Raw genomic sequence first — 13,004 nt, 5'->3', positions numbered from 1 at the left:
TATCTGTTTTTTTTTTTTTTTTTTTCTGGGGGCATTTGTGTATTTCAGAAACAAAAATTGTTTCTTTCTATTCGATATATGCTATCCATGGAAACTTTATTAAGTTATAATAAATGACCTAATAACATCCTTATGCTCATGGTTGTGAAAGGATAAATAGGATTGCAAGTTGTGGAGGCCACCAGTTTTGTAATTTCATCTAACTATATGCGCCATCCTTTTTATTGTAGAGGCTTTTTAATAATTAAAATAGTCTATGCTAACTTCTATGTCTTTATCATTTTACTAATTATCTTCATTTGAGATAATGGCATTGTATAGTATAATAAATATATATTTATCTGTCTATCAAAAAAGTATAATCAATACATATTTATCTTTCTATCAAAAAAATATAATCAATTCATATTCTTATTGATGGATGTTTTCTGAATTGGATACATGACATAAGTGGTTGAAATGTTTTGCTCCTTTTTTCTTGGTCTATCCTGCTCAGTGAGGATTTTCCTTGGTTCTGACTTGATGAAGATTTTGATAGTTACCCTGAATTTAAATCTAATTCAAAATGTTGTTAACTATCATAGTTTAAGCTGCATTTATTCTTTATACATTTTGGGAATGGCAACCTTATAATTTACATGGTCACAACTGATTAAACAAAGGTGGCAGCCAAAACAGTCAATCTTGGCGATCAAGATGGGCTGCAGGGAATATATCGAATTGATGTCGGTGTTCCAGAAGATGGCCGACTTCTATGATGTCCTTGTTATTAGTACTAGCCCTTGGTATTCTATTTTTTGCTAATTCACAGAAGATGTTGACTGAACTATTTCTTATCTATATTTCACCTTGCACTTCCTTCTTCCATAATAATGGAATGGAGGGTGAGGTCATGGGTTTAAGACCCATTGGGTGCGTGTGTAACTTACCAATAAAAAAATGTATCTATTTTCAAGAATTCTGAGTCAAACTACTTAAGGAGCCCTTCTAAACATCGAAATGCATTGTCATATCCTTGTTTAGCGGGTGTAGTCTAACTTGGTGATTTGCTTAAAGCTTGGCTTTTCCAGTTGGTGGACCCAAAAAGGCATGACCTGCATAGATTTATCATCAAGTATTAGTATTTTTTTTTTTCTCTCTATAATAGTTCATTTCTTCTAACATGTTTACTTGAGGTGTCTACACTAGAAATGAAAGAAGATGATATAAAGTCTGTAAAAGGAAGATGGTGGTTTGACAGATGTACCTGGTTGAAAGAGTCATATGAATCAAATGAAATGATCTGGCTATGGTATGGAGATAAGTAGAAAAGTAAGAAAGAAAACGAATCAAATAAATCTTGAAGACAGTTGATAGTATAGAATTAATTCTAGAAAAGGAGGAAGATAATTTAGTTTAAAAAAAGAAAGTAAACGGTGGCTAGAAATTCAGAAAGTCCTCAAGTTAGTACAATAAGCTTCAGCGCGTCCATGTCTTTCTAATTTAAAGATACTTAAGCCTTTCAGTTGGCACCTCATGAGATGATCTGCACCTGTGGCAGTGTGGCCTCTTATACTTTCTTAGCTTTCTGCATAGAATATGCTTTGTGATTTGGTTTTGAATAGGTGGGGTTATCATTAATTCCTGAAAGAGACACCTCTTGTATTTTAATGATGCGGGGCAACTGATATCTCCTCCCCTTGAGATGTTGGATGGACTTAAAAGTTTTTCTTGAGTATATGATCTCCTACATACAAAAAGATGTTCCAAGCAAGACACTCAAGTTCTGGAGTTTGCAATTGCCTATGCATTTTTATGGTGGCAAGTAGAAGCTGCTTCTATGAGCCACTCAAGGAAGTCCAGGTATGAATTGATGATGGCACACCACACTTTCATGCCTTCTTACCAAGATTTTATGTATTGTTTCTCAATACCAATATTGATCATGGTCCATTTTAAAATGATATTGAATACCTGTAATTTCTTTCAAGTTTTCATTAACTTATGCTGGGATGGACAAAGATTTCAGTTTCTTGCATGGCATGAAATTAAATTAAGATGTACATTTTTTAAAGTTAAAACATTTTTCCAAAGGAAAAAGTGAAATGGAAAAAAGAAGCAAGACATCTGAATCACCTAATATTATTTGTGAGGTACAGAGATTCAATGGCCTGACCTTACTCATTTGGGTAAGTTCGGAGCAGATGCCCACCTGGTAATTTTGTCTTTTGATTTGTCATTTTGCATTCATTTTTCTTTTAAGGATGCTTTATTTCTCGGGGTGATACTAAAGGCTCGATATGTCAGACATTCAAAATAGTTTATTTATTCATTCAATCACTTTTTGCAATCCGTTTTGCTTGTCTGAAATCCAAATTCTTTCTTGCATTATCAAAAGTAGACTTTGTTCTTATGTTCAGAGGCTCTTCTGTTGGAAGAGAGGTTAGCTAAGCAAATGAAGAAATTGAATAGTCGTTGTAAGAATATTTAAGATTCTCAATAATCAGTGTTAACCATAACAAAGTCAAAACTAGACCTTGTTCTTGGAACAGTTGAAACAAGGGGCTATTTGTTCTTGAGAGGAAAATATTGTTTGGTTATTGCTCATCTGCATTACTCGGCCCTTGAACTGAGGACATAAATTTTCTGGTTGTATTCTCCTAGGACTTTGTCTATCAGCATACATGGTGTATAATAAAAAATGCCTTTGTATTGAAGTAGAGCTTTTTAAAAATAAAAAGTAAAAAAAAAGAATTTATTCTTGGAGGGTGAGTGATTTATAATTCATCTTGATCCTCTAAATCCTAGTCTTTCTTCTAGTAAATAAATACACTTTCTGCTAATGCAATAGGTTTTTTTTTTCCTCCCTCTTTCTTCTATATAATTTTGGCCATAATATGCGATGGGCACATTGAATTATTCTATGACACAAATTGGAGATACTGGCCTCATAAGAGACATCAACCCATGTGTTATGGACACCAAAACTGCCGGGTGTGAATCTGCTCTGAACTCATTCAAGTGAGTCAGGTCAAGCCGTTGAATCTCCGTGCCTCGCGAAACTTCTTCAATTATGTCTTGCTTCTTTGTTCATGCCGTTGTTGCTGGATTTAACCACAAGTCAAGCTGCCCAGGTATCAGTACAGTATCCAATCTGCTTCAAAAAGGAAGGGGGGGAGTGGGAAAAAGAAAAACCATTGGTTTTTTTTTTTCTTCCCTTTTGAAATTTTTTTAATAAGATCTGATTGAATTTCAAGCCATGGCAAGAAATCAAAATCTTTGTCTAAAATCCCAGTATAAGTTAATGAAAACTTGAAAGAAATACAACGTATTGAATATGATTTTAATATAAACCATGATCAATATTGATATTGTTAGATAAAATCTTGGTATGAGGTACCCACTATAATTTATTGCATTAGTTGTTAGATTTATGAGAAGAAGAGAAAAAGACAACTTAAATTAGAGCATATTGCTTATTTGTTAGAAGTGGATAAAAATACCACTGTACTTTAAACAAAAAATGATCTTTTAAACAAATTTATTTGCTCCCCAAGACTTTCAAAGATTGGTGGATCATACAGCTATTGAGGTTTCCTGGTTATGTTGAAATCATATTCATATATAAGGAAATAAACAGTTACAAAATTAATTGATCCCACTATTGCTCAAGATCCCTGTCATCCATTTTAATATCTCAGTGCATAGTGTTTTTTTTCTAATGGAATTTGAACTCACTTTTGAGTGCAATACACCTGTTGATTAGCATGCAGTCGGAGTCTGTGAGACTTTTAAGTTTTAATCGCTAAACTATGTCTTGCAATTTTCACTCAATTGACTTGAGTTGCCCTATGTTTATGTTAATTGTGTTTTATGATGTGACCAGAAGCATGAGGAAGAAATGGATTCCAAAGCAATCTACAAATTTTTTGTTCTTCAGGGTAGTCCTTTCTTTAAATTTAACTCTTCCTCAAAGTGTCTTCGTTCTAAATTAGAGATGATGGCTTTTAACCATACAGGTCATGGCAGCAAGAAGTCCCAATATAAGCCCCATTTCGTTAATTTCTCAAAAATTGGTTGGTACCAAATTGAAAGCCAGACCACCTACTAAGCTCAGTGCAACCCCAGATTTAAAGGCAAAGCAATCTTTCGATGTGGCTAAGGCTCTTACGACTCTAAGGAATTGAAAGCGCCTCAAATCCTAATACATTTAGAAGTGTTTGAAACCCAAAAGCAACAACTATTGCTGTGCAAAAGAATATTGTCATAGCAAAGGCTCTAGTCTTTAACTCTCCAAAGAAAGCCGTAAAGGTAAAGATTTTGGCAGGATTGAATATGCCTGTGAGAACAATATGTTCAGCAATGAAGAAGCTTGCGATTACCAGTGGAAAGACGCAAGTATTAGGCCATAACAAACCATTGCCTAGAGATGCTTCATGAAAACCATTAAGAGGATGAAAGGCTAAAAGCCGGGTTTTTAATTCCTTGCATTCTCACAATCGCAAGGTCCAGAAAGCCAAATCTTCAAGAATTTTGTAGAGAAAGAAAAATGAAATTGACACAACCCTCTCATGATCATGTGCCTCATGAAGGGGACGATTCTAGTGACATGGATATGGATGAGAAATCAAGGGGTGGTTCTTTTGAAGTGTACTCTGCATCAGGTACTTCTAATAGCAGTTAAGGAAATGGGCGTGAAGAGTATTCGAAAACTGTGAAATCACAGAAAGTTGAGAATTCAGTTTAAGTTTTCTCAGGTTCTTCAAGAGGTGACATTATTGCCCTATCAAGTTCTGAAGAAAGGGATTCAGTAGAAAAAGGTGTTCCCAATTCCCAATCTCTAAGTGGAGCAGCTGAAGGGACTAGTGGAGGAAGTGATTATGAGGAGAAAATAATATCAAATTCAGGGAGAAGGGAAATTCATAAAGTCAAGAAAAACGATGACGAGGAAAATGCCGTGACCTGTGACGATACAGAAAATGACAGTGAAAACGATGACGAGGAAAATGCTGTGACCTGTGACGATACAGAAATGACAGTGAAGTCTTAGATAATGATGAAAAGAAAAAACGCTTTTGGCATCAGATGTAAACAGGTATTGAACTTGTGCATTCACAATTTCTTGTTATCATGATGGTCTTATTTTCTTGCAGATAATATATCAACAATGTTTTTGTGTTAAATGACTACAGTATGCAGAATCAAAATAATGGGCACCGTGAAAGAGTAACTCTGGGGAAGCATGATACTTCAAAGTATCACAAAAGGTTGCCTCTCTGCTAGAAAATCATTTTTTTTTTTTTTTTCAGATCTGCTTCTGTACAAACTGTTCATCCTAGTCTCATTTCCCAACTTGCAAAAATGATGCAGGTTAACTGAGTAACAGGTAAGACTTTAAAAGACTGTTCCATCTCTGCTGCCATGCCACCAGTGCTCTTAGTGTGAAGTATAAGCCCACAAATCCCAAGCCTTTTAGGCTAAGAACTGATGTATGTGAACTTTTTCAGCCCAGTCTGTTTAAAGAGACAGTTAAAAGTTTTTCCTTCATAGCTGATGTCAATTAAGTTGTTTTAGGAAAGAGTGATTCTTAAGGAAGCGAACTCGGAGACAAAACTTGCCCCTCTGAAAGAAATTACAACAGCTCCAAGGCCTCTGGTTAGAAACTCAGAAAGAATTCTTAAAAATGTATACGTGGTAAGTTTATTATCAAACCATTTTTCCTCTAATAACTGAGATTCATGGAGCTATACAATTGATTTTTTGTTTCCAATCTCAGAAAAATTAAAAAGTCCATGGAAAAAGTGAACCTGAGTATGATGTGCATGAAGATGGTGAAAGGAAAGTGGACAAAACAACAAACAATGATTGATTTGTAAGTCTCTGATACATTTTTTAAAAATTATAAGAAAAATATGTCCTGCTTACTACTGTTTAAAGCACGTTGTTCCTTTGACTTTACTTAATTTTCATGATTAAAACCTTGTTTAATTTTACATAACAATTATGTGTAGTTTCAAATAAACAATGTGTCAGTCCTATCGCTTATTATTTTACTGTTGTTATTCCCCATCGGGGAAAGCTTATTCTCAAACTGAATGGGATATTGTTAGCTAGCAATTGACACCCATGTCACTAACAAATTAAAATTTAGTCACACCTTTGTTATTCCCACACAAGGATTAATCAAATTTGAACCTTTTGTAATCATTTATATAACTCAAACCAATCTAGTATATACTCGACATGAGACCCATCACATGATAGCACAATGACTTAATAATCAAAATTCAATCACAAAGGCACAGTCCAAGGTCTCAAACTTGATTACGCAAATTCACACTTAACTTTTGGTCACAGTTGAAGAGGTAGATTTGATTTGATGAGGACAATGACAATTCCAACCTGCCAATTTTGCTTGCACTTCTATTTCAAAATTGAATCATTTCTATCTCTCTCTTTTCTTGTTGATGGGAAAGCCCCAAGTACCTTCCCAGATTTATTCTGGCCTGATCAAACCAGCATCTCTACTGGGAAAAAGGTTCAAAAGAAGTGGACAGTGATAAGACTTGACTTGAGTGAGGAACTCTTGCTTAAGGAAAACACCTCTAGACTGGCTTGTGTTCTTTCCCTCCAATCTGGCTTTGCAAACCCATTAAAGAGTAGAACTAATTTCGTGCAGTTGCTGAGTACCAAAACTTGCTGAAAACCAAGGGTCCTTGCAAGGTGGCTGAGTTGTCAAAGAGTTGGTTGTGTTTGTGGTGGTCTTAGGTTTAAATCTTACTATCAGAAAACAGGAGGCTAAATCTATAGGGTGTGGGTGCGTGGGTGGCGTGTGTGTGGCTAAATTACTTTTTTTTTTTTTTTTTTTTTTTTTTTTGGGAGGCTAAATTACTTATTATACTTTATTGTAAATGTTTTGATAACAATAACTAAATAACTTATTTTTATCATATAAGTTTACATGGAATGATTTTTTTTTTGGATAGATTTTAGCTAAATTTTATGTGAGTTTCTATTGCTTTTAGTTAACATAGACTTATGTAAATAGTGAATTGAAGCAATTTAAAAAGGTAATGGTTTTAATTAAAAAAGTAAATAAAATTTATGATTTAATTTGAAACAACCCCAAACTATTGAAGAATTATGTAATTTACCCAATTTTTAAAATAAGGAGAGCCATTTGGCATGAGGAGCTTGTAGCTACTTGTCGTATTGAGTGAATAGTCACTTGACACAATCACGGCTTCTAATATATAGTATATGATGTCCCAGAATACAAATGACAAATCTTTATAGCTGACCCAATTAGTTGGGTTTAGACTTAAGAGATTTGTTAAGTTGATGTCCTCAGTTATAACTTTTTGTCCTTGATGTCAAAGAGGGGTGCAATGTCCCCAATTCACAGACATTCTTGTAAAATCCATCAGTTTATAGAAGTTAGCATACTGATCTACATAGATCAACCCAATTTTCAGAAATTTTTAAACATATACTTATGAACATTTTTCCTACATGTGCCCTTGTATAAAATAAGTTTTACCTAGATCATGACATACATGTGTTCTTGTAAAAGTTTAGATATATAATAAAACCTTAAACAAACAAAATTCATATACAGGAAAAGAACAATCATGAAATAATGAAAAAAAAAATTATAAATCCTTAGAAAATTAAAAACAACAAAAAATTACTACACACATTATGATAAGAATTAACAACATACTTATACAAAAGTAAAAGCCTAATTTTAATTAAATAAATTTTCTAAACGTTAGGGCTACTCAGGGTAGGGATTCACCCTCTATATATTCTAACATCACACCAGCTACCAATCACGAACCAGCCCGCATGGAATCGATGATCTTCTGTTTTACTATCAATCTAGAAGCCACTAAAAAATAATTTTTGCTTAAATGAAAAGAAAATGAAAAATAAGGAGGTAGTTATCAACCAATTCTCTAGGACATGACACATGTTTAATATTACATCAATAAACATCACGCATGTATCATCCTTCCAAGTAGATTACTCCGCTTCAATAATTACTAAATAGCACAATCGCAATGTATGGGTGATAATTACCTGTAGTGTTTATATGCCCATCTTATCAACCTTGTCTAACAGGAATGAATCTGGAGGAAAGAAACCCTTGTTCATCAAGTAATGGTTTTTTTATTCTTGCAAAAGCTTTTATTAAACAAAAGCACAATTTCAATTATTCTAATATCCATAGCTCAAGAGATATCTAATTAGATGGAAATGGAATGGATCTGTTTGATCCTCAATTGCAAATGCCAAAAACAGATATAACATACAAATTGTAATCTGTACGATACAATATATCTACAGAAGATGTACTAAAAACAATTATTTACAAGACTTAGTTGCATACTGTTCATCTTGCATCTGTGCCATAGGGTGGAGCTTGTGTCCAATGGCTAGTGCCACTTGACACGTTGCGATGCGGACACATGTCCAGTCTTGGACACGTGTCCGTATCCTAACGGGCCCACTAGCCACTAGCCATTGGACACAAGCCGAACCCCATGCCATAAAACTTGCAAGTGTGAAACCCAATAAAACTTAGTTTTTCTTGTAGTAAATATATAGACTTTGGTCGCTTGAAGTTTCCATTTTCATCTTGTTCCTGTCCTAAATGATAGCAAATTAAAAGGAGGCTCAAGTAAGAGAAGTTCTAAATTATCATTATCTATCTCCCACTGTAAACCCTTTACTTTAAAGGATACTCATGGTGTTTTTTGAATGATAGAGAAATAAAAAGGAGCAGCAAGCAAGGAGTAGAACAGGAGAAATGAGGGAAAGAAAAGAACAAAAAGAGAACGAAAAAACAAGATGCATTGTTGATTAGAAAAGAAACTGTATAAAGCCAAAGAAAATCGTTGGTGCCATACTTTCAACAAGCTTAAGTAATAAGTATGAAATGCGTTTAGTATGTGTTAGTTTTAGATCCCTATAAACTAGATTGTTTAACCTAGTTATCTAGCCAAGTAATTACTTAGATAAATTATTCAGTTCTAGGTTAATACAATAATATCATATCATGCAAAGAAGCGGAAATATAAAGAACATCACGATATGATGACCCAAGAAAACTAAACCGGTAAAAAACTTGGGGAGGATTTAACCTAACTATCCTCAAGGTAAAAAACAGATCTACTATGAAAGAATTGAAATTTTTACAATAGAACTTAAACAACTAACATTCTATTACTACCTCGAGTAAAAAACTTACTATCATGACCGCGTGACAGCTCCAAGTCCGCGGAATACTTCTTTCCTTGATTTGCTGCAACTACAAGTTCTCCTACTTGTGACTTTGAGACTCCACTCAAAGGTTTCAGATTTTCTTTAAAGTTCTTTATGCAGCAATTGAAAAGATCATCAAGTTCTTGATGCAAATCTTGATCTTGATAACTCTACGTGTGTATATGAAGGTAAACACCTTTAGATCTCACAAAAGATTCAACACACAACTCTCTAAAGACCTCTAAAACGTAGTTAGGGTTTTTCCTTTTATACTCGAAGTAAAACACTTAACCTTATACGTCATATCGGCTTGGGCTGAATTGGAATTTCTACAGATAATTAAATCTGCACGAGTTTTGATCGATCAAGTCTAATTTTCGATCGATCAAGCCTTGTAGATTTTGTCCAATAAATCTTGTAATCAATCGATTCCAATTTTATTATAAATCACACTTTGAGCAAGCCTAAACTTATACTCTATGTTTTGATTATGGTTTGCCAACATAATACACATTGAAGTTCTAATACATTAGTTCATAAAGTCTTAGAACCTAACAGTATGAAACTTTCCTCATAAAGCTATTCCATAGATTTGCAGCAAGACTTGAGCATTATCTAGCAGTTTCTCAACTTTTTCAACACCTGAAATGTTTTTTTATGAATTTTATTTTCCAGCTAACAGGCATTTCTTCCACTAAAATGCATACTTTGCATTCATTTTAACTCTTTTTATTTTATTATTATTTTAATCTTATCCCTTTCTTATTTGCTCCATCTCTACCTCACAAATAGAATCACATCATCCGTAGAGGAAAGCGATTTTTATTTTTTATTTTTATGAAGTGCAAAAAATTTATGACATAGTTAAGGCATCTCCATTACTACCCTCGACTATTAACCCCATCAGACAACCTTCCTCTACCGCCCTATCGATCACCTTACAAGGCAACTCCATAACTAGGATGAAGAAAAGACAGGATAGGGTGTCCCTTGATGTAACCCTCTCAAATTCTCCAAAAAACCTGCGGGGCTACCATTCAAGAGAACTGAAAATATGAATGAAGAAAGATACATGTTGATCAAAGTCCTAAATTTCTTTCTAAGCCCAAATCGCTATTGCAAATAAAGGAGACTATTCCAATTGACATAATCATATACCTTCTCTAAGTCCAACTTACAAATGATCCATTGGATCTACTACAAACTTTTATATCCAGGACTTCATTTGCTATTAAATCCGAATCTATTATCTACCTTCCACAAAAGAATTTTGTGAATTTAACAGTAGATTACCCAATACCTTCTTAATATGTTGGCTAGCACCTTTGCCAATATTTTATACAAAGTCCCTGTCAGATGGATCGAAAATCTCTAATATAAGTAGCTTCTCACTAGATTGAAGCTAGTTGTTCCTTCAACAATATAGTTGTTCCACCATTCCCTCAGTTAAACAGTAAATCATGGGGCTGGTGCCACATATTCTCAAACTTGAACGGGGTTTTTCCTTTTCTCAAACTTCTACAAGGATTGGATGATCTAATACTAGCATCGAAAATGGTCTTTTAACTACATTGTAATCCCATGCCACTGAGCTTAAAAAACTATTTATTTGTTCTCAAAAAAAAAAAAAAAAATATATATATATATATATATATATATAAAATAAAAAATAAATAAAAAACTATTTATTCATGCTACATTTGGTGTCCGTTTGGAATTCATTTATTTTGTTGAAATTGAAAACTTTTTATTGAAAGTACTGGTAAAAATTAGCTGAAATAGTACAGTATGACCAATAAATAGTATCAAAAAGTGCAGTGAGACCTATGAACAGTAGCAAAAATAAGCTAAATAGTAAAATAAGTGGGCAAAAATAATCTTTAAGTGTAGAGGCCCTTTTGGACACTAACAAATCATGTTTTCAGGACATTTATAATATCTTGCCGTCCGACTTGAATAAGCATGCAGCCAGTAATCATATTGAACCATAAAAAATAAAATGCAAATTGTTAACCCAAAAATCCAAAGAGAGGTGGACACGGACCTCAGGTCTAAGAAGGAAGAAGCTTATAATAGGCAAAGGAAGAAGTGGGCCAAAAGAGTATAGGCTTGAAGTGGGTCTAATATACCAAAACAAGCTAGAGTTGGCCCTAAGGTCCAGAACAAGAAAAGTTAACAACAATAGATGAGTCAAGGATGGCCCAATAAAGGAAACTGCACACAGGCGAAACTAAAAAGTATAAAACCCCTATTTCCCCTCATCACATTCCCGTTCACAATTCCCAAACTCTCTTCTATTCTATTCTATGGCCGTCGAAAGTTCATCGACAACGTCAAGGCCAAATGACGATAGATCCGTCATCTTTTTCGGCGGTTTCACCCTGGACAGGCAAAGGTCGGAGACTGAGAGGGATGATGGAGTCATCGTATCACAGATAGAATGGTTTTCCATTGATGTCCCAGACGCAGACTCACACTGTCAAAAGCAAAAGCAAAAGCTCAATCCGCTTTCGGTGATGGAGATTGAGAATCAGTGTTACTTTGCAGCATTAGACTCCTCTATCTATTGTATTAGCAGTCATCACTTTCGTGATCGAGTTCAGATTTTCGACCTCACCGGTGGGGATATTAATGGTTGGCAGCCTGGTCCTCCACCGATTGTTAGTAGAGTCAACCCACACAAGTTCGTCGTCAACGGAAAGTTGTACATTTTAGGTGGTGTACGGGAAGTTAAGTCTCCCTGGATGGAAGTTTTAGATCCTAAAATAGGAGTGTGGAAACCGTTACCCAATCCTCCAGTGGAGGTTGACCATCATAGTCGGAGTGTTGTCGCTCTTCTTCTTAAGCCCGAGAAGGCACAGATTCTTGTCAGTTCATTCCTTAGTGGCGATCGTCCTCCTCAATTTCGTTTCCTTACATACAACATCGATGATCAGTCTTGGGAACCACTCGATACTCCCGTGTCCGTCTTCAAGCTACTTCGTGGTTTTGGTTTCAGTCAGACAACTAATACTGCTTTAGCAGAGGGTGATACTCTCTATTGGGTTTCCTTCGATTATTTCGCTAGACATGAATTGGTTATACACGCTTACAATCTGATTACTGATGAGTGGTTCGAGGGCTTTCTCAACACTCGCGATGAAATCTTTGGGAAGAAAGAATTACTAACTGAGCATCGTCCTCACGGTCTTCTCCATTTAGGCCATAGTAAATTCTGTCTTCTCTTGCAGTCCACCTTCATTCCTAATACTAATTGGAGGCTGAGGGAACGTGATCAGCACATTGAAATTCCTTACTTGTATTGTGTCATAATTGTTGTTTCTAAAATATCTAACATGGACCCAGGCAAAGAAGGTTTCAAGGACTTGAATATTTCGGTTGTGGCCACCCACAAGTATCCCATGGATCGCAGCATAGATATCTTGGATGCCCAGTTGCTGTAAGTTTCTCTCACCTCTTTACAAAGTCTTAACAATTGTCTGATATGCTACTAATAGTAACCTGACTTGCAGGGATCGCTGCTCTTATACATCAAAGCAGAAGAAACCAAAGAATTCACAAGATAATTCTGATGGTGAGTCTCTTCCTTTTAAGGAACAGGTGAGTCTCTACTCCACCATCTTATGCAGTGACTATGGTATATGGGTGTATATAACAAGCAACCTATGTGAATACAGGAGTTTACTTGACATCATGGTAGTTAAAGGCGAGCTGAGCCAGGCTACCAGGGTTCCTAGAAGTAGGTTGAAATGTGGTTC

General features: G+C 35.1%; 1 protein-coding gene across 27 annotated transcripts in view; it reads left to right on the top strand.

Moving 5' to 3' along the window:
- The first annotated feature begins 11,527 nt into the window (after positions 1-11,527).
- LOC126705931 (uncharacterized) overlaps positions 11,528-13,004 on the top strand; it is a 115,501-nt gene continuing 114,024 nt past the window's right edge. For 15 of the 27 annotated variants that reach the window (XR_007648478.1, XR_007648463.1, XR_007648477.1 and 12 more), the window contains exons 1-2: positions 11,528-12,685; positions 12,744-12,846. Coding sequence is in view for 10 of the 27 variants with exons in the window: in XM_050405157.1 (XP_050261114.1) it covers positions 11,553-12,685; positions 12,744-12,846 (1,236 nt within the window). In the remaining 17 variants the exon portion in view is untranslated. The remainder of the gene's footprint in view (positions 12,686-12,743; positions 12,847-13,004) is intronic. The other 12 variants (XR_007648470.1, XR_007648473.1, XR_007648472.1 and 9 more) reach the window with 7 other exon arrangements.

This window comes from Quercus robur, chromosome 11, assembly GCF_932294415.1.
Source record: "Quercus robur chromosome 11, dhQueRobu3.1, whole genome shotgun sequence".
Lineage (NCBI taxonomy): Eukaryota > Viridiplantae > Streptophyta > Magnoliopsida > Fagales > Fagaceae > Quercus > Quercus robur.
Note: the sequence above shows the minus strand (reverse complement) of the source record. Positions and strands in the feature narration are given on the sequence as shown.